Source organism: Hemibagrus wyckioides, linkage group LG07, assembly GCF_019097595.1.
Source record: "Hemibagrus wyckioides isolate EC202008001 linkage group LG07, SWU_Hwy_1.0, whole genome shotgun sequence".
Lineage (NCBI taxonomy): Eukaryota > Metazoa > Chordata > Actinopteri > Siluriformes > Bagridae > Hemibagrus > Hemibagrus wyckioides.
In genome coordinates, this window is record NC_080716.1 from 2,441,455 (window position 1) to 2,465,574 (window position 24,120).

Sequence of the window (24,120 nt, forward strand, 5' to 3'; positions counted from 1 at the left end):
GAGTTACCTCAGACTTGTAATGCGACACTGCTGCAGTGATAAAAAACTAAATGGCACAGCGCGGGTCAATTAAAGACATTTTGCAAGACATCTTGTCTATCTGAGTCTCATGGGCCATCTTAAAAAAAAAAAAAGTTTTGTTAGCCCCGCCCCTTTTCTGCTACATAAGCAAAGTGTTCAAAATTACACACTTGACTAAGTGCAGTGGCATAATATAGTGCATGTGTAGCGATTTGGGACACAACTTTTATTGAAGTTAATACCCTGAGCATCTTGTATCATCTTCTAACATATCATCTTCGATTCTTCTCGTTCCAGTATTCACCCAACATGACGATGAGCGTGTGATTTTTTTTTTTTTTTTTTTTTTTTTTTTTTTTTTTTTTTTTCCTCCTTCCCCCCATCTTTTTTTTTTTTTAAATTCTTAATTATTATTATTGTTATTATTATTTTATTTCTTTTTCTATTTGTTTTGTACCCCTGCATTCCTTTCGGAACACCGCACCACCCGCACCTCACGGAACTTTCGGGCCGGTCTGCGCCGGCCTCACGGGCAGGGATGCCGGGGCGAAGCGCAGGGACACTCACGCCAAAACGGCTGACCGGAAGCAGCCCCCGAGCCACAGGAAGAGCCTGCTTTGACTGTCTCTGCTCTGCCTTCCTCTCTGGCTCAGGACACTGAAAGAAGGGGCTTTGAGAATACACACACACACATACACACATGAAAGGACAGACTGATGGGCAGGACAGGACTGTGTGTCCCTTGACTCGGCTCTTTTTAACCCACTCCATCTCTTCTTCTTCTTTCTCATTCCTTATTACTGCGCTAGATTTCGCTCTGGGACGTGTGATCCCTTTATTTTATTATTATTATTATTATTATTATTATTATTATTTTTATTTTTCTTTGGATTCCCCCTCCATTTTAAACGTGTACATTTTTAAACACTCATGAAGATGTGACGGGCTATGAACGTTTCCATTATCTCTGTGTATGTATTGTATTATTAATAATTATTGTTCTTTTTTTTTTGTATTAATATTGTAATGATAATTGATAAGGGTATTTTTTTTTTCTGTCTCAGAAGGGCACATTGTATCTCAATAACCATGAAATCGTCAGAGTAAGCACATATTCACGATACCCAGTGGAAACTCTTATGATTTATTATTATTATTATTAATTTTTTTTTTTTCTGTGAATTAGTCGATGTGTTTTTATTTGAATGTTTTTGGGGGAAATGTCGAGCGTTTTTGTTTTCATTTTTTTAACCAACAACAACAAAAAAAAATTCTGATGGCTTTTGCGTGATGACTTTCGCGTGATGACTTTCTTTTGAAATTCCCCTTTTTCATAATGTAGCGATTTGACCGAAAGCTCCACCACCGGGCGTAGAGCGTTTCTAATAGTAAACTTTCACTCCATGACTTTTCTCTCTCTCTCTCTCTCTCTCTCTCTCTCTCTGCTGTCGCTGTGTTATTCCACCTCTCTGTCCACACAGTACAGTTTTCCAAAGCCCGCGTCGCTCTGTGGCTAACTTTCACTAATCCACAAAGAAGAATTCTCTATAGTCAAAAACCCCTTTTTATTTTTATTTTTTCAATTCTTTTTAAATTGTGTGGTACTTTTTGGCTTTGTTCACGTTTTTTTATTTATTCTCCCCCTCCTCCTCCTCCCTCCCTCCTCCATGTGTGTATGTCTTGCACCATGCAGCTTGCTTCAGGACATTGTAAACATGTAAATAATGCCAGTCTAAAGATACCTCCTGCTGAATCGACCCCTGTCCCGCCTCTGCATGTTCCTCGGGAAGGTGAAGGGGGGAAAACGGACGTCCGTTTGAGACGCGCCCACGTGTGCTTTCTCATTTATTTTTTAGTTTTCTGACGGGAAGATGGCGTGACGTTCTTCTCGGCTGACGTCCGCATTGAATCATGAGCGAACGCTGCTTTTTAAATTTTTTTCTTGGAAACGAATCAAGACTACCTAGTTCCCGTTAATCCTGACGGAGCTTCGCATCACGTGATCATCAGCATCTAGAGACGGCGTCTCCGCGGAGTCCTCCGAAACACGCAGAACTCCCGTAGTAGCAGAGTTACGGAGCAGGATTCCTCGATGTTTGTTTGTTTTGAGTTTTTATTTTAATTATTTGCTTTGTTCCTCAAGGGTTTCCGAGTGCTAACCTGCCTCCCGTCATCCGCCTTGTACGTGACGTCACTTGTTTCGTTTTCCCCTTCCCTCGGTCATTCTTGTAAATACTGTAAAATGCATTTTGATATCATTGACATGTTTTTTGATATTCCAGTCCTGAACACAGCACTGGAGAAAAGAAGGAGAGGAAAAAAAAAAAAAAGGTCAAAAGGAAACAGCTGAAGCTCTGTTCCCACTGGAGGGAAAGGAGAGGAAAAAAAAAAAAAAACTTCAGTGAGAAAGGAAAGAAAGTCGTCCTATTGCACTGATTAATCCACTTGATTAGGTGAATGATGAGAGGGGAAATCTGTAGCAGTCCAACACACTCCTGTTTCAGCCTTGACCTGAGTGCTCAGGATTCCCTTTATTTTTTTATTTTTTTTGTCCCACAGACAAGACAGACAGACGAGCAGGGCGGCCACGCTTGTGCACTTTTCCAGGAAAAAAACAAAACGGCTCAAATCAAAACCTTCAAGGGACCAGAGATACAACCAGGCTTTGTGATGAAGGATTTTTAACTATTTAAAATAAAAATAATAAAAAAAAGGAAAAAAAAAAAAAAAGTGTTTTAAACAAAAAGTCTGAGATTTTTTTTTTTTTTCTAGGGTCAAAATCCCAAATTGAACACTACTCGGAGTGTGAGGTACATTTTCTACCCTAGTGCACTTTCCTAAGGGAGTAGGGAGCAGTTTGGGATGGAGCTGGTGTCTTCGCCCTGTTTGCCGTGCAACGTCTGTCCCATCGGCCATATCCGTACTACTGTCGTGACGCTGTATATTAATGTAACATTAAGGAGAAACGGAAAGGGAGCTTTGTCGGTCCTCGGGTTTCTTTTTTTTTTTTTTTTTTTTTAAAGAAACGGAACAAGCAGTATTGAGTGAAGCAGCGCTGGTTGTTTCCCCCCCCCCTTTTTTCTTTCTTTCTTTTTTTTTTTTTTTTTTTTCCTCCTTCGATTTTGCTTTCGAATTTCACGTTAGACTAGACTGGCTCCTTGTCTTCTAGGGACTATTTTCTGTGTCTCGTGTAGTTAATGTTTCTTTCTATTGTAAAAATTTCTTTAGACTGAAAAAGGAAAAAAAAAATCGTTTACCTAAAAAAAAAAATGGAAAAAAAAATGCATCAATAATAAATGTAATTCTTTTCTTTTTTTTCCATGGAGTCGTCACTTATTTTTGCTCGTGTCCCTTCGTTGTAGATACAAATTTAAGACTAATAAAAAAATAACGTAATCCCTTTTACCAAGGCCTCCTCCTTGCTTTTTTTTTTTCTTTTCTTTTTTTTGCCTACTTTTTTGTTCATTAAACAAGTTGCATTCTTGCCTTTTTCTTGGTGTTCTGAACTTAAATCATTCTAACGCAAGCATTCTCAACCAAGCAACCCTTCCAAATCATGTCATTGTATCTGATGCTTATTGTGCTTAAAAGAAACATGGGAATCTCACACACATGTAGGTTTCTTTTTTTTTTTTTTTTTTTTTTTAATTTTGTTTTTAATTTTTTTTTTACATTTTTGCAATTGAAGTTAAATATTTTTTTAAAGATTTTTAAAAGGAACATGTGAATCAGTTATTCCACACACATGTAAATGTTTTTTTTTTGTTTGTTTTTCTTTTTTACATTTTTGCAATTGGAATTAAAATTTTTTTAAAGATTTTTAAAAGAATCATTCTTTCCTCACACGTAAAAAAAAAATAAAAATAAAAAAATCTACATTTTTGCAATTGGATTTTTTTTTTTAAAGAAACGCGAATCGGTTATTCCACTCACAAAATGTAGATTTTTTATTTATTTATTTATTTATTTATTTATTTATTTTTTCTTCCATATTTGCATTTGGAATTAAAAAGAAATTGTAGAATTCTACATTCTTTTTAGAATTTTTTAAATAAACGTGAATCAGTTATTACACACTTTTTTTATTTTATTTTTGCAATAGTGCAAAAAGTGTTATTTATATACACATATATAACGTGAATTATTTTCATACGTTTGAATTTTAGTCCGCAAATATTTGTTCTATGTATAATTTTTTTTGAATAGAGTTGATTTGAAGTGGATATTGACCTCATTATGTCTCTGAGGTTCGTTTGAATTATGATCGTAGTATAAACGATTAGCTTTGTAAAACAGAACAAAAAAAACACAAAACACTATGCACTTAGACTATGCACTATGTACTCCACCCTCTACTCTGTGAATGTTAGAAGGGTCCTTATGGTCTCAAATGGAATAGTTGATGTTTCCCAGTCGTAGGTAACGTGACACTTTAGCAAAACCAGGTAAATTTAAAAAAATAAATAAATAAATCGCACAATGTTGGCTAATTGAAATCCTTCTCTAAGACATTAGTCCACCAGAGTGGTGTTGGCCATTTCAGCATCAGCAGCTAGACACGCCCATCTTCTGGTACTACCCCCTCCCTCCTCAGTTAAAGTTAAAGTGTATTATTCTGGTTCTTGGAGTGCATTACTTTGTCTTCTTGTTGGTATTTTCATTGTGAACACACTAACCACGCTTTATACTACACAATGCCGTAGAATAGTGTACATGTGATTTGGGACTCATTTATAGAATCTAATTTACTCACCACAGAAGAACAGAGATGGTCTGGCAAAATTTACAGTGTGAAAGGAATATAGAAAGATGACCGTGTTGACATGAGAGTTTACTTACTGGAAATGCTGTTGTGTTTTTTATTTTTATTTAAATATGTGAGACCACTTCTTTTTTCCAGACCCGCCTGGTCCATATCCCTGGTTGGAGTCTCGTGGCTTGGCGGTGCTCACTGCTGCTGTGGATAGATCTGCATGGACAGCCTGTGACCCAGGGGGACTGCTGTGGACAGAACCACTTGGAGACTATCACGGCGTCTCTAAACTGCCATTGCATCACAGCAAGGAATAAGTGTCTGTAATGAACTCAAAAACTACAATGACCTAATAGTTCGTCAAGAGCCCTTGGTTGCTGTTGTAGGAAGGACATTATTTACTGTCCAGTGTCACCCACATGAGGATGAGGTTCCCTTCTGAGTCTGGTTCCTCTCAAGGTTTCTTCCTCATATCATCTCCTTTCCACCATTGCCCCAGCCTATGTATATATGTATATTATATATATATATATATATATATATATATATATATATATGTCTTCTATGTTTCTATTCTTCTGTAAAGCTGCTTTGAGACTATGTCCATTGTTAAAAGTGCTATACAAAATAATTGAATTGCAAGAAGGAATCCAGGTGAGTCTTAAAAAACGTGAACTAGAACCATGGTTAGCTTTGTAACCTTAAGATATCCACCATGATGGATTTGCCAGTCTTAAACACACAGCAGAAAATTATTTTCTGTAAACTTGAATGAAACTTGACTAAACACTGTAATGATTTGTATGGTGGCTCACCACAGGCTCTGGTTCGATCCTTAGCGTAGTCGGTGTGCATGTCCTGCATGGTTTCTTCTGGGTTCTCCACTGGGTTTCATCCCACTGTCCAAAAACACACACAGGTAGATAAATCACACTATACACTATATTGCCAAATGTTTTGGGGCTCGCAGTCTCCGCTCTAATTCATCCCAAAGGTGTCCTATCAGGCTGAGGTCAGGACTCCGTGAAGTTCCTCCACACCAAACTCCCTCATCCATGTCTTTATGGACCTTGCTTTGTGCACTGGTGTCCAGTCATGTTGGAACAGGAAGGGGTCATCCCCAAACTGTTCCCACAAAACGTGAAATTGTCCAAAAATGTCTCGGTATGAAGCTGAAGCATTAACAGTTCCTTTAACTGGAACTAAAGGGGCCGAGCCCAACCCCTGAAAAACAATTCAATGATTTGGAGGGGTGTCCCAAAACTTTTGGCAATATAGTGGATATGAAATTAACCTTTGGTCTGAATTTCCATGTATAGTTTTTTTTTTTTTTTTAAATCCTTAAACATAGTTAATACATAAATAAGACCTAATTCACAGTTCTAGCTTATTTTTGTTGCTTTAAAAGGAGTATTTTCAACTTAAAAACCGAATGCTAGAGAAGTTTCCAGAAGAAACCGCTTTAGGAATTCGTCCCCTTGATAAATATTTATCTATTTAAATAGATATTTAATTAAATAGATATTTAAATAATCAATTAAAAAGTAAATCATTTAATACAATGTGAAAAATGTGTGTATGTGTATATATACTTTATATTATTTTTATGATGTTATATTACATCGTAAATCTTTAGCATGACGGACTAGCTCACAACCGTCCTCGCGCCGCTGTTAGCCACAAGATGGCGGCATAACCTCAAATGGCGCCTTATTCCGAGCCGTTTCATTTCCGGCTCAAAGGCTAGAGCTTGCTTTTCTCTTGCCTTGTCGGAACGTGGGTTTTAACTCGAGAGGAAAGATCGCGTTTAAAGACCCAGGTGAGACGATATTATAATCTTAATTATCTAAAGTTTTTATGTTCACGTGCACCATTTGGCTCGTGTTCAGCTGCGAACTCGTCGGACAGCCGTGTTTGTTTATGTAGTATTTGTTGTCTAACTACTAACAGTGTGCTGTTGTGGTAAATAAATCAGCTGGATCCTATTTCGATGTTCTACATGAACAGAAAACGATATTGTGATGTGTAGTGTACTCTAAACTGGTTTAAATAAATGAAACCGGGCTGTTGTGTCATCAGACCTACCAGAGATCTGGATTAGACCTGGTACAGGTGTGAACAGGGACAATGATTCGGATCTTATCGCTGAAAAAATAAAATGCTTCTGAAAGTGCTCAGGGAAAAAGACGTATAAACGTAACTGTGTTCCTCAAAACGTCCCTCGTTTTAGTGGAACTCAAATAAAAACTGTTGCTTTTGTGTCCTCTGGGCAGCCGTGATGTCTTCGTACACTTGTATCAGCTGCCGCGTGCAGTTCTCCGACGCCGACGTGCAGCGTGCGCACTACAAGACCGACTGGCACCGCTACAACCTGAAGCGCAAGGTCGCCAACATGCCCCCGGTCACCGCCGAGAACTTCCAGGAGCGCGTCCTGGCCCAGCGAGCGGCCGCCGAACAGCAGCTGGCGGATGCTCACAGCCTCACCACCTGCAGCAGCTGCAACAAGAAGTTCTCCAGCGACAACGCCTACAACAACCACCTGCAGTCGCACAAGCACCAGCAAGCCGAGAGGAAAGCCGCCGCCGTGGCGCAGGAAGCGGTGCAGCGCATGAACGAGAAGAACCTGGAGAAAGGAACCGAGCTGGACAAGGATGCTCAGAATGAGGCGATTCAGAAAGCCGTGAGGGAGGGGCTGAGGCATAAACAGAGGCACACCCACTCAGAAGTCACGCCCACAGACAGGCAGAGTCGGAAGAGACCGGATAAAGCGCCGAGGCTGGAGTGGTTCGAGCGGCAAGCCAAGAAGATCGCGACTCCGGAAAGAGACGTCGACGACGACGATGATGATGAAGTAGAGGACGATGCAGTGGATGAGGGTGGGAGATTGTTGTTTTTAATTATTATTATTATTATTTTCATTCAGATGGTGAATATTTATGTTTGAGAAATACTCATTAATGACTTTTCCAGAAGAATGGGAAGACGTTGATGATGAGGATGATGATGATGATGAGATGGAAGCTGACGAAGAGGAGCAGATGGAGGAGGACAGCGCAGCCACGCCTGCTCCGGCTCCAGGCTCCATCCCTGTAACTGACTGTCTGTTCTGTTCGCACCATTCACACTCTCTGAGCAAAAATGTGGCCCACATGACCAAAGAGCACAGCTTCTTCATCCCCGACATCGAGTACCTGGTCGATCTGAGAGGACTGCTCGCGTACCTGGGTGAGTCAGGTGTCGATTAACGTTCTGTAACAGCACCACAGGTGGAAGGAGTCTCCGGTGTCGGTGCTTTGTAACACTCAGCTTTAGGCATAACTTCACTCCCTTACAGGTGAGAAGGTGGGGTTCGGGAAAGTGTGTTTATGGTGTAACGAGAAAGGCAAGTCGTTTTACTCGACCGAAGCGGTGCAGGCGCACATGACCGACAAGAGCCACTGCAAACTCTACACCGACGGAGACGTGGCACTCGAGTTCGCCGATTTCTACGACTTCAGGTACGTTCGGTTCACTCGAGGCAAAAATCCGAATTTACTTACTTAGCACTAACTTGCTGCTCAATTCTGATTGGTTGGCAGCTTGTACAACGATTCTGGTTTCTATAGTAACCTTAAGTCTAATAAACATAATAAAAAAACGTTTATTTGATGTTCGATGGAATGAGTTTCCAGTGTCAGATCTTTGTAAATGTAATGTGATTGTTTTTTAATTATCTTTAATAAGAGTGTTTGTGTGCGTGTTGATAATTAGGAGTAGCTACCCAGACGCTCGGGATGGCTTTGATGCAGAGATGAAGGACGGCGAGCTTCCCGATGAGAAGACGGTGGAGTTTGACGACGATACTCTTGAGCTCACGCTGCCGTCCGGTATGTATGACGTTGCTCTGTGAGAAACGAAGTACTGTTTATCTTAATGGTGTCTGATGCTTGTATTTTGTGGCACTGCAGGGGCGAAGATTGGTCACCGCTCGCTGATGCGTTACTACAAGCAGCGTTTTGGGACTCAGAGGGACCTGGTACCTGTAAATAACCAGCGTGCTGTGGGACGAGTGCTGAGGCAGTACCGTGCTCTGGGCTGGGCTGGAGATTCTGGTTAGGAGCTTATTATTATTATTATTATTATTAGGATGTGGTAGCTTAGTGGTTAAGGTGCTGGACTACTGATCAGAAGGTCTATCAAGCTGCCACTGCTGGATCCCTGAGCAAAGCCCTTAACCCTCAATTGCTCAGTAAATTCAAATCAATTGGGGTCCAAGCACCTCTTTTTCCTGTTTGTCTCTCAGTTGTAGACTTCAAGACGTAAAGCTTCCTCAGTAAACCTCCTACACAAGCAGACGGGCGGAGCCGATCGACCGCCGCTCTAGTGCGGCTTTTCGGTTTTTGTCCCATAAAGATCGAGACGTTCTTTATAACGTTCTGTGCTCATTTCTTAAGCTCCACCCACTTCAATTTGCATAATATGGAAAGATTTCTTTTGACCATTCGTACAGACTCCAGTCTTCACTTGATTAACTGTATTCTCTGAGGTTTACTGTTCTGTACTTGTTGTTGTTGTTGTTGTCATCATGTGCTGATGTGGCTTGCAGGTCTATAGTAAGTGTTGTACGTGTGTTTTTCAGGTAAAGGCTCATTGGTCCATCAGCAGAAGGACATGCAGTACGTCCAGAGGATGAAATCGAAGTGGATGTTGAGGACGGGAATGAGCAACAACGTCACCAAGCAGGCTCACTTCAGGGCCCAGGTCATGTTCTAAACCTGGCTGAAATGATTCTGTTATGAATTTCAGGACCCTAAGAGGAGACACCATGCTCTCGCTGACCCGGAGTGTGGTTCTGTTTAAGGACCTTTCTTAATAAATGATTACCATTGGAGGTCATTGATGATGTGGATACACCCTGATGGACAGGATGCCCTTAAGTGCTAAAAAAAAAAAAAAAAAAAATTATTATTTTTGTTTAACTCACCATTTAGGGCTAGCTGAATCCTAGAACATGTGAGAATCTGATCATTTATCAGCTAGCTCATTATTGTACTATACAACTCATTAATATTACCGACCGTGGAGAGAATTGTAAATCATCTCAGTACAACCAGGTTATAAAAAAAATAAACTATTTTTTTCCCTGTCCATGAGCTTCAAAAACATTTGTGAGAATATTATACAAGCAACTCTCAAAAGTATTGGCACCCCGAGTATATATATCTGGATTATCTGTACCGTGGCTGAATGTTTCAAATTCAAATTTTATTCGTAACTAGTGGAATTTATTTTTATTTATTTATTTATTTTTAAATTATTGGCACTTAGAAAGGACATTAAAACGAAGAGCATTAAAAAAAATGGCCTTGATATAAAGAAAATTAGTTCGTGGCGTCAACAATTTGCGCAATACAAAAAACTCAATAGTTAATAATAATGATTATTGAATACACAGTAAGTTTTAAATATTCAGTGATAGAATTTAAATTGTTTAAAGAGCAAATTTCAATCAACATTTACTGGTTTATTTTATGTTTTTTGTTATTTCTGCTTATAATAAAGAACTTTTTTTAATTGATTTTCATTCCTGCCGTTTCCTCCGGTCCAGCAGGTGGCGCTGCTCATTGGCGCGGCTCATGTACAACAACACAACTCTAGGTTCACGAAGAAAAAGAAAACACAAGAAGTGTGTGTTTTTAAATGGTTGTACAGATTCATCACCTATTTTAAAATGAATGGGTAATTACAGCTAAATCCTGCAGTAAGTGACTCTTTTAATTACACAACATTAGCGTTACTCTCTGCTGTGTGCTTCCTGACTCTCTTACAGCTTATAACGTTAATATTAACTGCTTATAACCGCTGTTCTTGTAATAACCTGCAGGATATATAATCAGCAGCGTGCTTTTCATTTCACTTTTCTACTTTCCCCGTTTAAAGCAGCACATTATTTTTTTTCTTCATTATATAAACGAAGAAGGGAAAGACGCTTATTAATCAAGTGTCACTACTCGATCCGTACCGGATTTGTACTGCGCATGTGCGGAAATGCGCCTACTTGTTGTGCAGTTTATTTATACGGCAGATATTTATAATACTGTTGTTATAACAACACTAATGATGGGATGTTATAATGTGTTGTATAATCGTCTTTCCGTTACGGATCGAGCAGTGACGCCTTGCGACGTTGGTCATTCCGCCATATTGGAGGGGGCACGTTCTGTCGTACACAACTCAACGTCTAAGGAATGGTACGGCTCGGTCCGCCATATTGGAAGGGGCGCGAGCTGCGGCGTTTCTATTCTTATGGCTTGTCCTATTTTATTAAACTGTCCCACAATTCCGCAAAAGTGTGGCGCGCTATTTTTTTGTCTTATTCGTTACTGCGACTTCATCGAAACATGCTCGAAAACCCTTGTGGAGTGTCAAAGTCGCGTAGCGATACAGTCACCATATTGGAGCGGGAGAGATTTCATTTTAAACCAGTGCACGTCGGCGGAGATGCGTCTCTGTGACCGCCATATTGGATGAGGCGAAGAAGGCGCGTGTCCAATGCTGTTTTCCAGATGATCATTTTTCTAGTCAATGAACAAAACCTGGAATAACATTATACGTACGAATTTATTATCAAATGCGTTATTAGCACATGTCTTTTTCCTCCTCCTTTAGCTATGGTGGTGTTTCAGAGATTTCAGCGGCTTCAGACGTTGTACTTTGCTTCCCTGCGGCTAAAACCACACACCTGCAATGTGACTGTCCATAAAACCATCACAGGTCAGTCATTAATGTTCACAAACATATACAATACTGGATTAAATATAACGGCTTTATACCAAGTGCATCTGGTTACAGCGTCATCCTCATCCTTATCTGTGGCTCTAAAAACAACCAATTTATGAATAGAAAAATAAAATAAAATCACAGAAATATTACTGATATTAGCTTAGGGGTAAGAATGTGGCAGAATAGCTTTAATTATCCTTCATTAAAGGATGTAATAAACAATATTTAAAATCTTTGATTGTATTTTAATCAAACAGCAGGGCGGGGACATCTGCGAGGTGCACACGAAGCCGCCCCGACTCGCCGCCCCTTCTCCCGGGTCACGCCTGACGACATCAACTTCTTCACCCGACTTCTCCCTGGAAGAACCGTCACAGACCCGGACGTGTTGGAGTCCTGCAACATGGACTGGCTCAAGTCGACAAAAGGTGAACGGAAAGCTCTTTAGGTTCAGGTGGGACCATGGTAACTGTGGTTTTAATTAAGGATAAAGAGAATTAGGCAAAAAAATGTCACCTTTGTTAAGCTTAGAAATGCACACCTTTTTTTTTTTTTTTCACGTGCAGGTAGTAGTGAGGTTCTGTTACGGCCCAAGACGACAGAGGAGGTTTCTCAGATCCTCAGGTAATAACTTCTTATAGTGTTCCCTCTGATCTGTGATATTAAACGTATTATTGTGTGCCAGTTTATTAGGTTCACTTTGAAGCCGAATATTCCACCCAAATGAGGACGAGGTTCCATTTTGAATCTAGTTCCTCTCAAGGTTTCTTCCTCTTACCATCTAAAGAAGTTTTTCCTTCCCACAGTCACCCCAGGCTACTCATGGGTATTAGGGATTAATAGAAATAATTATATTTCTTTGAGACAAATGTCCATTGTTAAAAGTGCCATAAAAATAGAATTGAATTGAATATTGTAAATTTACCCCGTCTACTCGAACCACACTTACCATAAATAGACATTCCGCCCATTTACAGGTACTGCAATGAGAGGAACCTTGCTGTGAGTCCTCAGGGTGGAAACACGGGGCTGGTGGGAGGCAGCGTTCCCGTGTTCGACGAGATCATCCTGTCCACCGCACTCATGAACCAAGTCCTCACCTTCGACAGCATCTCGGGTACGAGCTTTTCGTTCTTGTATCAAAAACAGACCTGTGGCCAAAACCCTTGTGTGTGTACTTTAAAAGAAATCTTTTAACAGGGATTCTGACGTGTCAGGCGGGCTGCGTGTTGGAGAACCTGTCTCAGTACGTGGAACAGCATGACTTCATCATGCCTCTAGATCTGGGAGCAAAGGGAAGCTGTCACATCGGGGGCAACGTGTCCACCAACGCGGGCGGACTTCGACTACTGCGCTACGGCTCCCTTAGAGGGACGGTTCTGGGCCTGGAAGTGGTAAGAGAGCGAGACTAGACTGCACATCATACAAATAAACGTGACGACATCAAAAAACTCTGTATCCTGTATCCAGGTGCTGGCAGACGGCAGGGTCGTGGACTGTCTGGCGAAACTCCGCAAGGACAACACGGGCTACGATGTGAAGCAGCTCTTCATCGGGTCGGAGGGAACGCTTGGTGTGATCACCGCAGTGTCGATCCTCTGTCCACGGAAACCCAAATCCGTAAACGTGGCCTTCTTAGGTGCTCCAAATGGCGTTTCTAAAGCGACAAATACTACTATGCTGCTATAACGTATTATCTAAAATCTGGGTTGTTTTTCCACCTATAGGTTGCTCCAGCTTTCAGAAGCTTCTGGAGACGTTTCAGATTTGCCGGGGGATGCTGGGTGAGATCCTCTCGGCTTTCGAGTTCCTAGACACCGCCTGCATGAGCCTGGTGGAGAACCATCTCAGGCTCTCCAACCCCATCGCTGGTACACGAGAAACCACACTCCTGATTGGCCAATAGAAGCCTTTTATACCATATAAGTTTTTTTTAAATAATAGGAACGTTTACATCTGAGTAACTTCTGATGAAGGGGGCGGAGCCTAGTGAGGCAGAACTAAAACTCTGTGTACTTACTCATGGTGTACTTACTTATGATACTCCTTACTGGTCTGACTAGCATCTCCATCCTTTCACCCTCCAGAGAGTCCTTTTTACATCGTGATCGAGACGGCAGGATCCAGCCCTTCACACGATGAGGAAAAACTGCACAAATTCCTAGAAAGGGTCATGGCGTCTTCGCTGGTCCAAGACGGTACCGTAGCAACAGAGGAGACTAAAATAAAGGTAGCTGACTTGCGGGATTAGTAGCTGAGTAGTTAATTTCACCAATTCAGAGCACATAACGGTGTAATGTGTGTCTGCAGGCTCTCTGGTCTGTTCGAGAGAGGATCACCGAGGCTTTAAGGCACGACGGATACACCTACAAATACGACATCTCTCTTCCCCTGGAGAAGATCTACGATCTGGTCACTGACATGAGAGCACATCTGGGAAGCCAAGCCAAAAACGTAGTGGGCTATGGACACGTAGGTACGATGGCGCCTATTCAAAACGTTATTTATCAGCTTCAAAGCGAAAAATCTCTAATCTCTGATCGCTTCAGGTGACGGCAATCTTCATTTGAACATCACGTCTCCCGCGGGAGACGCGGCGCTTCTGGAGGCCATCGAGCCGTACGTGTACGAATGGACGCGCAAGTGGCAGGGAAGCATCAGTGCCGAACACGGTCTCGGGCTCAAGAAGAGAAACTACATCTACTACAGCAAATCTCAGGAAGCCGTGCGCCTCATGGCGGACTTTAAGACCATGCTGGACCCTAAAGGGATACTCAACCCATATAAGACACTTCCTGATAACGTTCGCTGAATCATAGATGCTGCTGTCGTAGCTTTACAGTATCGAGTCCAACACTTTCACAAAATCACAGTATAAATAACACTAATAAGACTTAAACATAGCATTGAAAAAGAACAGTGATGTCAGGATAATTGAAGATGAGCTCAAGTGCAAAATGAAGGATATAAGAAAAGTTGTTTTTGAAGGGTGTTGAAACAAACAAACAAACCCAGAAAGCACTTAATCGGCTTTAAACCCAGCGAGATTTTATTGTAATGTCTGTAAATACACTGGATTGTGTGTTTTCTTATCCATGAATCCATTTGGGCAATAAAGAGAATTATTTTGGTTGTAGTGAAGGATTTTTTTTTTTTTTTTGCCGGTAAAATGTGCATATTGAATTCACATATCCTTTTATTAAAAAAAAAAAAAAAAAAAAGAACGAAAGGAAAAAGAAAAAAGGAATTATTATTTGCATTTGCATTGTTTGGGGGCGAACAGGAAAAATATATCCTGTAATCACTTTCCTTCTGAAAATTTCGGGGAAGAAAAATGGCAATTTTTTGTTTTGTTTTCCCTCTAGCCCTCAGTAGTGTGTGTGTGTAGTGAAGTGCACTATTTTTTTTTTCAAGCGAAGTGTACTATTTAGTGTTTGTAGTAAATTGGGGTCATTTGGGACACATGGATTGATGGGGTGATTTCTGATTATATACCAACCCCCCCCCCCACAAGCAGTGCTGCGTCAATGGACGAATCGAGACGTCCTTGGTGGGGGGGGGGGTGGGCAGCAAGAACCAAAGCCGTGTCACGTCCTACTTTTAGTATTCCTATCTTTACATTCGGTTACAGTCACAGTTTACGATGTGTAGTGGTAGTCCTACGCCCTGATTCTCGCCACGATACGATCTACGTCTTTCTGGCTGTTATAAAGCTAATCCGATAAACTCGATACTGCCGCATAAAGCTCCGGCGGGGGAGAAACATAAAGCGCCTAAAAACGACAGGTCAAGTGAAAAGGCTTAGATCATGCGCAGTGCTGTAGTGTGATAAAAAACGAATCATGGTATAAAACCTTAGTGCTTCACTTTAGAGCTTTAGGAGGCGTTATTCCTTAAAAGAAAAAAAAAAATAATAAATGCTTACGCGGCACTGTACAGGTGAGGAGCGTGTACGGGGTTTCCAACACAGCCTGCTTTTACTATTCGCAAATTCAAGCTGAACCTGGGACGCTGGAGCAGAGCCGAGAGGATGCGATTATGCTGAACGGAAGGAGAGAAAAAAAACTTTTACGCACCATAGCAGATTGCAGCATTGGGAGACGCAGTATTTGGAGGGAAGAAAAGGCTGCCTAATAGTGCAGGAACGACTGAGCAGTGTGCGATTGTCGATTGAGAGAAAGAGAAGACAAAGGCAGATGTAGAGAGAGAGAGAGAGAGAGAGAGAGAGAGAAAGAGGCTGCTGCTAGATGCGCAATGGCTTTTATCATGCAGGCACGCGGAAGAAAAGAAGCTGCTCCGAGAGGACGTGCGTCTGCCCTCGAAGGTCATGACTGACGAATCACGGCTTCACATCTCTCCAAAAATAAAAACAAACAGTTACTCAAGTAAGGAGAATTTATCCAGCGTTGCGTTTCACACTCATCTGTGGAAAAAAACAAAAAAAAAAAAACAAAAAACAAACACCACATATCTCAGATCTAGGATCAGCTCCCAGATAACCATGCGGCTGAGATGAGAGCGAACTCGGTCCTGGAAAACATCTCATATTTCCTTTTTGAATCGCTGACGGGAAATACAAACGGCTTCCTGGAAAGCTGGAGCCCGTGTGTCGAAGCGCTGGGGGTCCATCAATCAAATGGAAAACGTTTCGGTGCTTGAGGGAGCTGATCCCAGATCGGGTTCGGAGTTTTAAAACGAAACAAAACAAAAAAAACCAATCCAAATTGCTCCGAAGTCTGGGCTCAGCAGTCCGGTTTTCCCTTCTCTAACGAGCTGAGGATTTTATCCAGAGTCTTTTTAATGCGCAGCGCCGTCAGTCGGGCCGAAGGGTTTTGGTACCAGCACTCCTTCATCAGCTTCACCAGGGCTGAAAGGGTCTGGAGGGGGAAAAGTTAAGTTTTGATTCAACAAAAAAAAGTAAGCCTTGCTGCATTACAAATAAATAAATAAATCAATCCATCCATCCATCCATCCATCCCCGGGGCGGAGTCGGACCGCCTCCTGGTCAGTGGAGTGTGTTTCAGGTTGGATAAGTGAATTTAATGTATTGTGTGGGTTAGCGGTTAGGACTTATTAGAGGAGTTGGATTAAATCCAGCTGTCTCTGCAGCAAAGACTATCATAACAAAAGGTATCAGGAGAATAGAAAGATATGATGAATGCAAGTGTGCAGCAGAGCTGGGTCGTGTTTCTGTTGTGTGTGTGTGTGTGTGTGTCTAGTCATCTGCTTGCATGACTCATCTGCCAGTGAAGCCAGTACATACCGGATCAGAAAACCAGCGATTGGGGATGAAGGGTCTTTGCTGCTCCACACACACCACTTTGCGCATGTCCTCAAAGCTGGGGTCGTTAGGTACCAAGTCATAGAACGGCGGCTTGTATTCCTCCACGATCCCTGCAGCCAATCAACGACAAGCATGATGTCGTCTATTATCCAATATTATTCAGAAAGTTCTAGTGTTTTATCCCTAATGCATACAACACTATACAACATGATGATTTAAAAAAAAACAAAAAACAAACACCACACTGTAACCCACTCCCACCCCTTGGACTTTTGTTTTGACTTCCACCCAATTATAAAAGCTTCAAAACAGTATTAGTATACAATTAGAACTAATAACTAGATTTTTATAGTTTGTTGTGACAAACTTTGATGTTGGCTTGATGAAGCAAATAGCTGTAATTTCTGAAGTTTTTTGGAGGTGAGTGGACAGATAAGGTGCCAATACTTTTGGAGGCGGGTGGACAGATAAGGTGCCAATACTTTTGGAGGCGAGTGGACAGATAAGGTGCCAATACTTTTGGAGGCGGGTGGACAGATAAGGTGCCAATACTTTTGGAGGCGGGTGGACAGATAAGGTGCCAATACTTTTGGAGGCGGGTGGACGGATAGGGTGCCAATACTTTTGGAGGCGGGTGGACAGAGAGGATTCCAATACTTTTGGAGGCGGGTGGACAGATAGGGTGCCAATACTTTTGGAGGCGGGTGGACGGAGAGGATTCCAATACTTTTGGAGGCAAGTGGGCATAGGGTGCCAATACTTTTGCAGGCGAGTGTGTGGATAGGATTCCAATATTTTTGAAGGTGAATGGACAGAATCCAGTTCTCCTCATTGTGTTTTGACACGTCAAATGTGCATGTTGTGGTAATTTAGTGATTCCACTTATACTGGGGGTAATGTGCACATGATGTCACGTGACATCACCAGAATACACGTCACACAGTTTTCCTCATTGTGCTGAGCGTTTTGATCGGTCACATGGCCATGTTTTTTTTTTACCACTTATTTTGACGTGACGTAATCAGAATACACGTAACGCAGTTCTCCCGTGTTTCCACTTAATATTGAATGAATAGATATACAGATAGCTAGAAAGATAGAGGTAAAGGCCAACACTTATAGAGGTGAGTGGACAGCGAGCATTTGGATGCGTCACGTCTATATTGCAGTACTTTTGTGACTCCAGTTAATATTGAATGAATAGATATATAGATAGATGCCACTACTTTTAGAAATAACTGGACAGCTAATTTATAATAACAAGCTTATGACGCAAAACAGCAACCTTTTTCTTTTTTCTTTTTTACAGTAAATGACAGTTTTAGAAAGAATGTATAGTATTTTGTTATGGTGCTGACCGTTACTGTAGGTGCGTCGGGCAATCTCCCACAGCACCAAGCCAAACGCCCAGATGTCCACTCTTTTATAAGCATCGAAGCAGTCCATCTGAATCGTCTCATCCAGCACCTCGGGGGCCATGTAGCGCTTGGTGCCCACTTTGGGGTTGTTCCCTACGTCTAGCTGATTGTCTGCTTGTGTGTGAGTGACCGCCAGACCTGAAAAGAAAAAGGCAGCGGAAAAGAAATTGAACGTTCCGATTAAAAGATGAAGACGTCAAATTAGTCTTGCATCTTAATAATAATAATAATAATAATAATAATAATAATAATAATAATAATTATTATTATTATAATACCAAGGTCTGCGATGCAGCAGCGCATGTCCTTCTTCACTAGGATATTTTTGCTCTTGAGGTCGCGGTGGGCGATGGCCGGCTTGCCCTCTGTGCCCAGGATCTCGGCGTGCAGGTGCACCAGGCCGCTGGCCACCGAGGTGGCCATGTTCAGGGCGTCAGGCGCGGACACGGCGGCGCGCTGCAGGTAATCGTAGAGTGAGCCGTGCTCGTGATAGTGTGTGATCAACCACAGCTGAGTGCTGGAGTTGCGGGACGTCATATCTGACGCCATGAACCCTGAGGAGACACAGTCCACACCTCAAACTCACAACTCAACACATTTTACATAAAAATTAATTATTATTATTATTATTATTATTATTATCATACACTTTTCAACACTGCTAAAGATACATAGGAGAAAAAAAAGAGGAGTACGGCTCACCTAATATATTTTCGTGTCGTAACAGAACCGTGTTGTAGATTTCCGTTTCTCGGAACCACGACTTCTCGTCCCGGGAGGAGAAAATTTTCACGGCTACGTTCTCTCCCTGCCACTGTCCTCTCCACACCTCTCCGTATCGTCCTTTTCCTGGTGGAGGAACATATCTGTATGTTATCTACATATGATCTCATCATGGCACCTGTTAGTGGGTGGGATTTATTAGGCAGCAAGTGAACATTTTGTCCTCAAAGTTGATGTTAGAAGCAGGAAAAATGGACAAGTGTAAGGATTTGAGCGAGTTTGACGAAGGGACAAATTGTGATGGCTAGACCACTGGATCAGAGCCTCTCCAAAACTGCAGCTCTTGTGGGCTGTTCCCGGTCTGCAGTGGTCAGTATTCATCAAAAGTGGTCCAACTGGTTTGATTTAAATGCTACAACATCTGGAAAAAAACAAGCTGTTTTTGTGTTTGTGTTGTCTTACCAACGCACTCCACCAGACTGATCTGGCGTGCGACCGTCCTCTGCACCAGGAACGGCAGACCTGAGCCACTGCCCGACGTGCAGGAATGATCCAGCAGGTCCTGTGTGACAGTTAAAGCAACAACAGATAATGAATACGAATGCAATAAAAGACACTCATGAAATAGACATGGTTATGCACAGAACCCCTCTGGCTGCCTCTGCCAAGAGGTAACCACTTAACAAGGAGTGTTAAATAGGATTAAACATTGTTATTACAGCGCAGTGGGAGAGCGTACCGCCAGGGTGCTGTCGCCCACGTTGGAGGCGATGAGGCCGTCAATGGCGCCCTGCTCCGTGTCGAACTCGTGCAGTCGCTCCAGGCGGCGTGGGTGCAGACGCCGGCACACGGACACGGCCAGCATGGCGAGCAGCGCCAACACGGCGAAAGGGACCAGGACCAACAGTACCAGAGTCTCCACACTGTAACGCATGGGTTCTCCTTCTGGATCTAGAACAGAAAAAACTTGCCTTTATATTTACCAGGCCATGACACCAGAATTATTGCTCTCTGCCAAGAGAATCAGTGAAAATGATTTAAAAAATGGCTCCACTTACAATTATAAATAATTAGCAACCATTCAAATCTTGTACTGAAATTGCTAGAGAAAAAAAAAAAGTATTGACACCCTGTCTAATTTTGTGTGACTGGATGCTCCGCCTCCCATGTTGTGTGTATGTTTTTTTTTTTAATGTAAATGAATAAATAATACTAACAATGTATTAACATACTGCTCTATTAATTTGTTCCCCAACTTTACATGTGATATACACTATATTGCCAAAAGTTTTGGGACACTCCTCCAAATCATTGAGTTCAGGTGTTGTTTTTCAGGGGTTGGGCTTGGCCCCTTAGTTCCATTGAAAAGAACTCTTAATGCTTCATACCAAGACATTTTGGACAATTTCATGCTTTGGGGATGACCCCTTCCTGTTCCAACATGACTGCACACCAGTGACCAAAGCAAGGTCCATAAAGACATGGATGAGGGAGTTTGGTGTGGAGGAACTTCACAGAGTCCTGACCTCAACCATATAGAACACCTTTGGGATGAATTAGAGCGAAGACTGTGAGCCAGACCTTCTCGTCCAACATCAGTGCGCTTCAAGAAGAATGGTCAAAAATTCCCATAAACACACTCCTAAACCTTGTGGAAAGCCTTCCCAGAAGAGTTGAAGCTGTTATAGCTGCAAAGGGCGGGACAACTCCATATTACACTCATGTGCATGTAAAGGCAGACGTCCCAGTTTTGGCCTGTCTTGCAGTGTCTGCTCTAATTCATCCCAAAGGTGTTCTATGGGGTTGAGGTCAGGTCAGTCAAGTTCCTCCACACCAAACTCACTCATCCATGTTTGCTTTGTGCACTGGTGTGCAGTCATGTTGGAACAGGAAGGGGTCATCCCCTTTGTTGTCCAAAATGTCTTGATATTCCTTTCACTGGAACTACGGGGTCAAGCCCAACCCCTGAATTCAATGATTTAGAGGGGTGTCCCAAAACTTTTGGTAATATATTGTAGTTTCTTACACACCACTGTTTCCTAAGCACATGACATATATCCTCCTTACTCCTGAGCAGCAGCTGAATCATCGAGTCCACTGAGGTGTTGGCGTTGCACATGGGGCGAGAGCAGCATTCTATCACGTGACTGGCTGAGGGAGAAGCCAAGCAGGTCAAGCTCCTGCTGTCGGGGCCAATCAGGCAGCCACGGTGCAACGAGGGCACGCCGTCTCTGACGGTCACGGAGGAGTAGCACTGATCGCCTTTACACTGCTGGGCCATGCAGTCTCTGCCCATGCACACACACTCGATTGAGCCATCTGGACACACACACACAAGATTTTGTTTACTGCTTATAAATATGTTCCAACTACTCAATGTACATTTTATAAGAATATTAATATAAAATATTGCATAAAATAAATGCACTCAAGGAACTTCTATATATATATATATGTTCTGTCTGAAAAAGCACTTCAAAAAGAAACACGGTCTTTACAGCCATGTGGAAATGTTTGTACCTTCAGCTAAGGTCTGCAACGCCTGGAGCAGAGCAAGGAACAGGACTTGGGTGCAGCGATGACCCATCTGGTTCACTGCACTGCAAAAGAGAGAGTTGGACAAGGTCTGGATTAAGAGGAGCGAGAAAAAGGCAATTCCTTAGTGTTGTGTAAAGACTCCGACTGTGTCCGAGCTGGAGACTTCTTCATCTTCTTCTGCAAATCTGAAGACGTGTCTCGCGATAAAACGTTCCAGCAAAGTCATGAGAAAGTGTGTGGGGTTTTTTTTAGGACTTGATTCATTCTCCGCTTAACAACCCCAGTGAATACGGCGACGGCTTAAAAGATCAACAAAATGGCAACAAATAAAACCAATAGAGGCTGTTAAACTGATTATTATTATAGTAAAAGCACAGGCAAAAAGATTTGCATTTTTAAACTGATGTGTGAACAAGCCAGCGAGGGATTCGGATTCTGAATGAAGTTGGTCGTACACTGAGGCAAATCTGTAGTGTAGCAGATTCAATAACATCAGATTCATTTCCTATTGAATAAAAATGCTATCAAACGTGTGGAAATGTGAAACAGGTGCGAGTTTTACACCTAAATTCTGCCTAACAATAATAACGCTATTACTATTATCTGAAAATCTAATAATAACATTTTTACAAGATTTTTTTTTTAGTCAATTGACAATATTTTTGTCCAAACAACTCAAAAACGTTCATTTTTTGTTCTTGTTGCTGTAAAACTGTATAATGTTAGGGGTTGATCGTTTTACAATAACAGCAAGACTCCTTGGGTGGCATCTCCATGGCGACCAGCAAAAGACTGAAATGAATGAAGGAGAGCAGCAGGTCAAAAGAAAAGAAAGAAAAGAATGGACAGAACCGAAGGGACGAGAAAGAAGTGCCCAAAGAAAGACTGATCTTTAGATTTTTACTCATCGATCATGCCTCAATTTCCATATTCCCCATGTACAACAAGCTCCGCCCACAAAACCGCAACACTATGTAAACATGTCACTTCTCATAGTGATTAAGGACAAAGCGAAGGGGCGTGTCTATAAAATGATCGACAGACAAACACACAAACATTCCGGGCCGGAAGTTTCCGAACTTTTTTTTTTTTAACCCTATGTAACCCGTCTTTTGAGACAGCTGACTGTGATCTTTACCCTCTTTAGATTTTTATTTACTCGTTGAAACCTGTCTCCATTTCCATGTACAATAAGCTCCGCCCACAAAACGGCACCACTATAAACATGCCGCGTCTCCTCATAATGATTAAGGACGATGTGAAGGCGTGGTTAGGGGCGTGTCAATAAAATGATTGACAAACAGACAGACAAACATTCCGGCCCGGAAGTCGGCTTTCCAAACTGTTATTTAAACTTTTTTTTTTTTTTATGGACGATTTCTACACAATGGTCCAATTTATTTGTACTAGCTATACATATAAAATGTTGTCTAGTGCACCGTTAACGTATAGATGAGAGAGGAGATGAAGTAATAATTAAAAAATACTCACTTGTACAAACCCTGACGTGATTCTTAACACTGTCTTTAAATCCTTGCATAGCAAGTCATCTCTCTAGAGCAGACATCTTCCCTGAAAATAGAAAAATAAAAGTTTTCGTCTTTATTTTTGTTCACACCAAACGAGTCATTTAAGCCTGCTTGTGTTTACTTGGCTATGACTAACTAACTAGCTAGCCAGCTGTCTGTCTGTCTATGGTAACGAATGCTGAGGGAAAAACAAATAGATATAACAGAAATATTTCACCTAACAACTGACATACACAGGATAATCACTTAAAGCTTTGGGGTTTTAATAAAAAAAAAAAAAAAAAATATATATGCATTATTCGACTGTTTAGCTTAGGGTTAAAGTTGTGTTAGCTTAGCTGGCTAAAAACAAACCGTGTATATTCTAATAGTTAAGGCTTGCTAGTTGAAGTGGTTACTTAAACAAATATCATAATATGATATAAAACGTAAGCACTGTAACAACAACAACAAACCCTATCGTTGGCGATAAAAACAATCCATTGCTAGCAAAACCAGCCGATGTTTGAATTCCAAATCACTCCCTTGCGCACTATGTAGTGCACTAAACCGTCGCGTGCACGCCGTTATTTAATCTCCTATGTAGTTCACTTATACAACACGTAGGCAGACATTTGGGATCGAGCCAACGTTGCGCCCTATGTAGCTTAGCTGCACGTTTCCCAGGCGGTCTAACTAAAGAAGAAACGTGCGAGATTCACGTCACGTCAGCGGGCGAAATAAATAATAGATTCGTAGTTAAATAGCGAATTATGTTTTTTTCTTTTGAAAAAGTCTTACTTGGCTGTTGGCAAACACAGCAGATGGAGTGCCACCCACCCGGTGTGAAGCAGAGTGCAGGCTCCCCTACTGGTCACTCGAGGAACGACAAGTTCCCCGTTAGAGACGTGCAGCGTTTTGAACGATTCGACTCTTCTAGATGATTCTCTTCGGAGAATCGACTCATTCATAGTGTATGTGTTTTATTATGTTTTTTTGGACAGAGTCGGTTCACTGAGGCGAATATTTTACGTGAGCATTAAGAGTCGACTCGCAAGCGGTGTAAATTTCTAGGGAGTTATTATGTTGTTTGTTATATCTTCCTAAAAACAG

The 24,120-nt window shown here is 41.8% G+C and overlaps 4 protein-coding genes across 9 annotated transcripts in view; 3 read left to right on the forward strand and 1 right to left on the reverse strand.

Annotated features, from left to right (window-relative positions):
• Positions 1 to 3,038, forward strand: part of zgc:110158 (uncharacterized protein LOC553590 homolog) — a 44,495-nt gene extending 41,457 nt beyond the window's left edge. For 2 of the 3 annotated variants that reach the window (XM_058395147.1, XM_058395146.1), the window contains one exon: positions 319 to 3,038. In XM_058395147.1, coding sequence (XP_058251130.1) covers positions 319 to 348 — 30 coding nt within the window. In that variant the 3' untranslated portion in view covers positions 349 to 3,038. The remainder of the gene's footprint in view (positions 1 to 318) is intronic. The other variant, XR_009204999.1, reaches the window with a different exon arrangement.
• A 3,425-nt stretch (positions 3,039 to 6,463) lies between these two features.
• On the forward strand, positions 6,464 to 10,331 carry znf622 (zinc finger protein 622). Of its 2 annotated transcripts, none has more exons than XM_058394775.1 (7): positions 6,464 to 6,593; positions 7,048 to 7,650; positions 7,745 to 7,999; positions 8,109 to 8,271; positions 8,525 to 8,640; positions 8,722 to 8,865; positions 9,393 to 10,331. In XM_058394775.1, exons 2-7 carry the CDS (start codon positions 7,053 to 7,055, stop codon positions 9,524 to 9,526), a joined length of 1,410 nt encoding a protein of 469 aa, XP_058250758.1. In that variant the 5' UTR covers positions 6,464 to 6,593; positions 7,048 to 7,052; the 3' UTR covers positions 9,527 to 10,331. The 2 variants fall into 2 exon arrangements, with proteins under 2 accessions (XP_058250758.1, XP_058250759.1); XM_058394776.1 differs by having other exon boundaries at positions 7,748 to 7,999.
• A 42-nt stretch (positions 10,332 to 10,373) lies between these two features.
• d2hgdh (D-2-hydroxyglutarate dehydrogenase) lies at positions 10,374 to 14,760 on the forward strand. Of its 2 annotated transcripts, none has more exons than XM_058394772.1 (11): positions 10,374 to 10,514; positions 11,423 to 11,527; positions 11,797 to 11,964; positions 12,103 to 12,160; positions 12,514 to 12,653; positions 12,737 to 12,930; positions 13,007 to 13,175; positions 13,264 to 13,407; positions 13,624 to 13,766; positions 13,847 to 14,012; positions 14,086 to 14,760. In XM_058394772.1, the coding sequence occupies exons 2-11, from the start codon at positions 11,425 to 11,427 to the stop codon at positions 14,346 to 14,348; spliced, it is 1,548 nt and encodes a 515-aa protein (XP_058250755.1). In that variant the 5' UTR covers positions 10,374 to 10,514; positions 11,423 to 11,424; the 3' UTR covers positions 14,349 to 14,760. The 2 variants fall into 2 exon arrangements, with proteins under 2 accessions (XP_058250755.1, XP_058250754.1); XM_058394771.1 differs by having other exon boundaries at positions 10,376 to 10,514; positions 11,794 to 11,964.
• On the reverse strand, positions 14,740 to 23,891 carry acvr1l (activin A receptor, type 1 like). Of its 2 annotated transcripts, none has more exons than XM_058394773.1 (11): positions 23,809 to 23,891; positions 22,991 to 23,071; positions 21,482 to 21,561; positions 21,029 to 21,280; positions 19,701 to 19,912; positions 19,424 to 19,523; positions 18,941 to 19,087; positions 18,517 to 18,792; positions 18,179 to 18,376; positions 16,800 to 16,930; positions 14,740 to 16,413 (listed from the first exon to the last, which is right to left on the reverse strand). In XM_058394773.1, exons 3-11 carry the CDS (start codon positions 21,546 to 21,548, stop codon positions 16,279 to 16,281), a joined length of 1,518 nt encoding a protein of 505 aa, XP_058250756.1. In that variant the 5' UTR covers positions 21,549 to 21,561; positions 22,991 to 23,071; positions 23,809 to 23,891; the 3' UTR covers positions 14,740 to 16,278. The 2 variants fall into 2 exon arrangements, with proteins under 2 accessions (XP_058250756.1, XP_058250757.1); XM_058394774.1 differs by lacking the exon at positions 23,809 to 23,891 and adding an exon at positions 23,484 to 23,608.
• Positions 23,892 to 24,120: the final 229 nt, after the last annotated feature.

Excerpts from the sequence above, each read along its gene's own strand:
- d2hgdh (XM_058394771.1), top strand. The coding sequence starts at position 11,425 with ATGGTGGTGTTTCAGAGATTTCAGCGGCTTCAGACGTTGTACTTTGCT. Across the intron at positions 12,161-12,513 it reads GAGGTTTCTCAGATCCTCAG|GTACTGCAATGAGAGGAACC; the intron begins GTAATAACTTCT and ends GCCCATTTACAG. Across the intron at positions 12,654-12,736 it reads CACCTTCGACAGCATCTCGG|GGATTCTGACGTGTCAGGCG; the intron begins GTACGAGCTTTT and ends ATCTTTTAACAG.
- znf622 (XM_058394775.1), top strand. The coding sequence starts at position 7,053 with ATGTCTTCGTACACTTGTATCAGCTGCCGCGTGCAGTTCTCCGACGCC. Across the intron at positions 8,272-8,524 it reads GCCGATTTCTACGACTTCAG|GAGTAGCTACCCAGACGCTC; the intron begins GTACGTTCGGTT and ends GTTGATAATTAG. Across the intron at positions 8,641-8,721 it reads TGAGCTCACGCTGCCGTCCG|GGGCGAAGATTGGTCACCGC; the intron begins GTATGTATGACG and ends GTGGCACTGCAG.
- acvr1l (XM_058394773.1), bottom strand. The coding sequence starts at position 21,548 with ATGGGTCATCGCTGCACCCAAGTCCTGTTCCTTGCTCTGCTCCAGGCG. Across the intron at positions 19,524-19,700 it reads TGGGCGACAGCACCCTGGCG|GACCTGCTGGATCATTCCTG; the intron begins GTACGCTCTCCC and ends ACTGTCACACAG. Across the intron at positions 16,414-16,799 it reads ATCGCTGGTTTTCTGATCCG|ACCCTTTCAGCCCTGGTGAA; the intron begins GTATGTACTGGC and ends TTCCCCCTCCAG.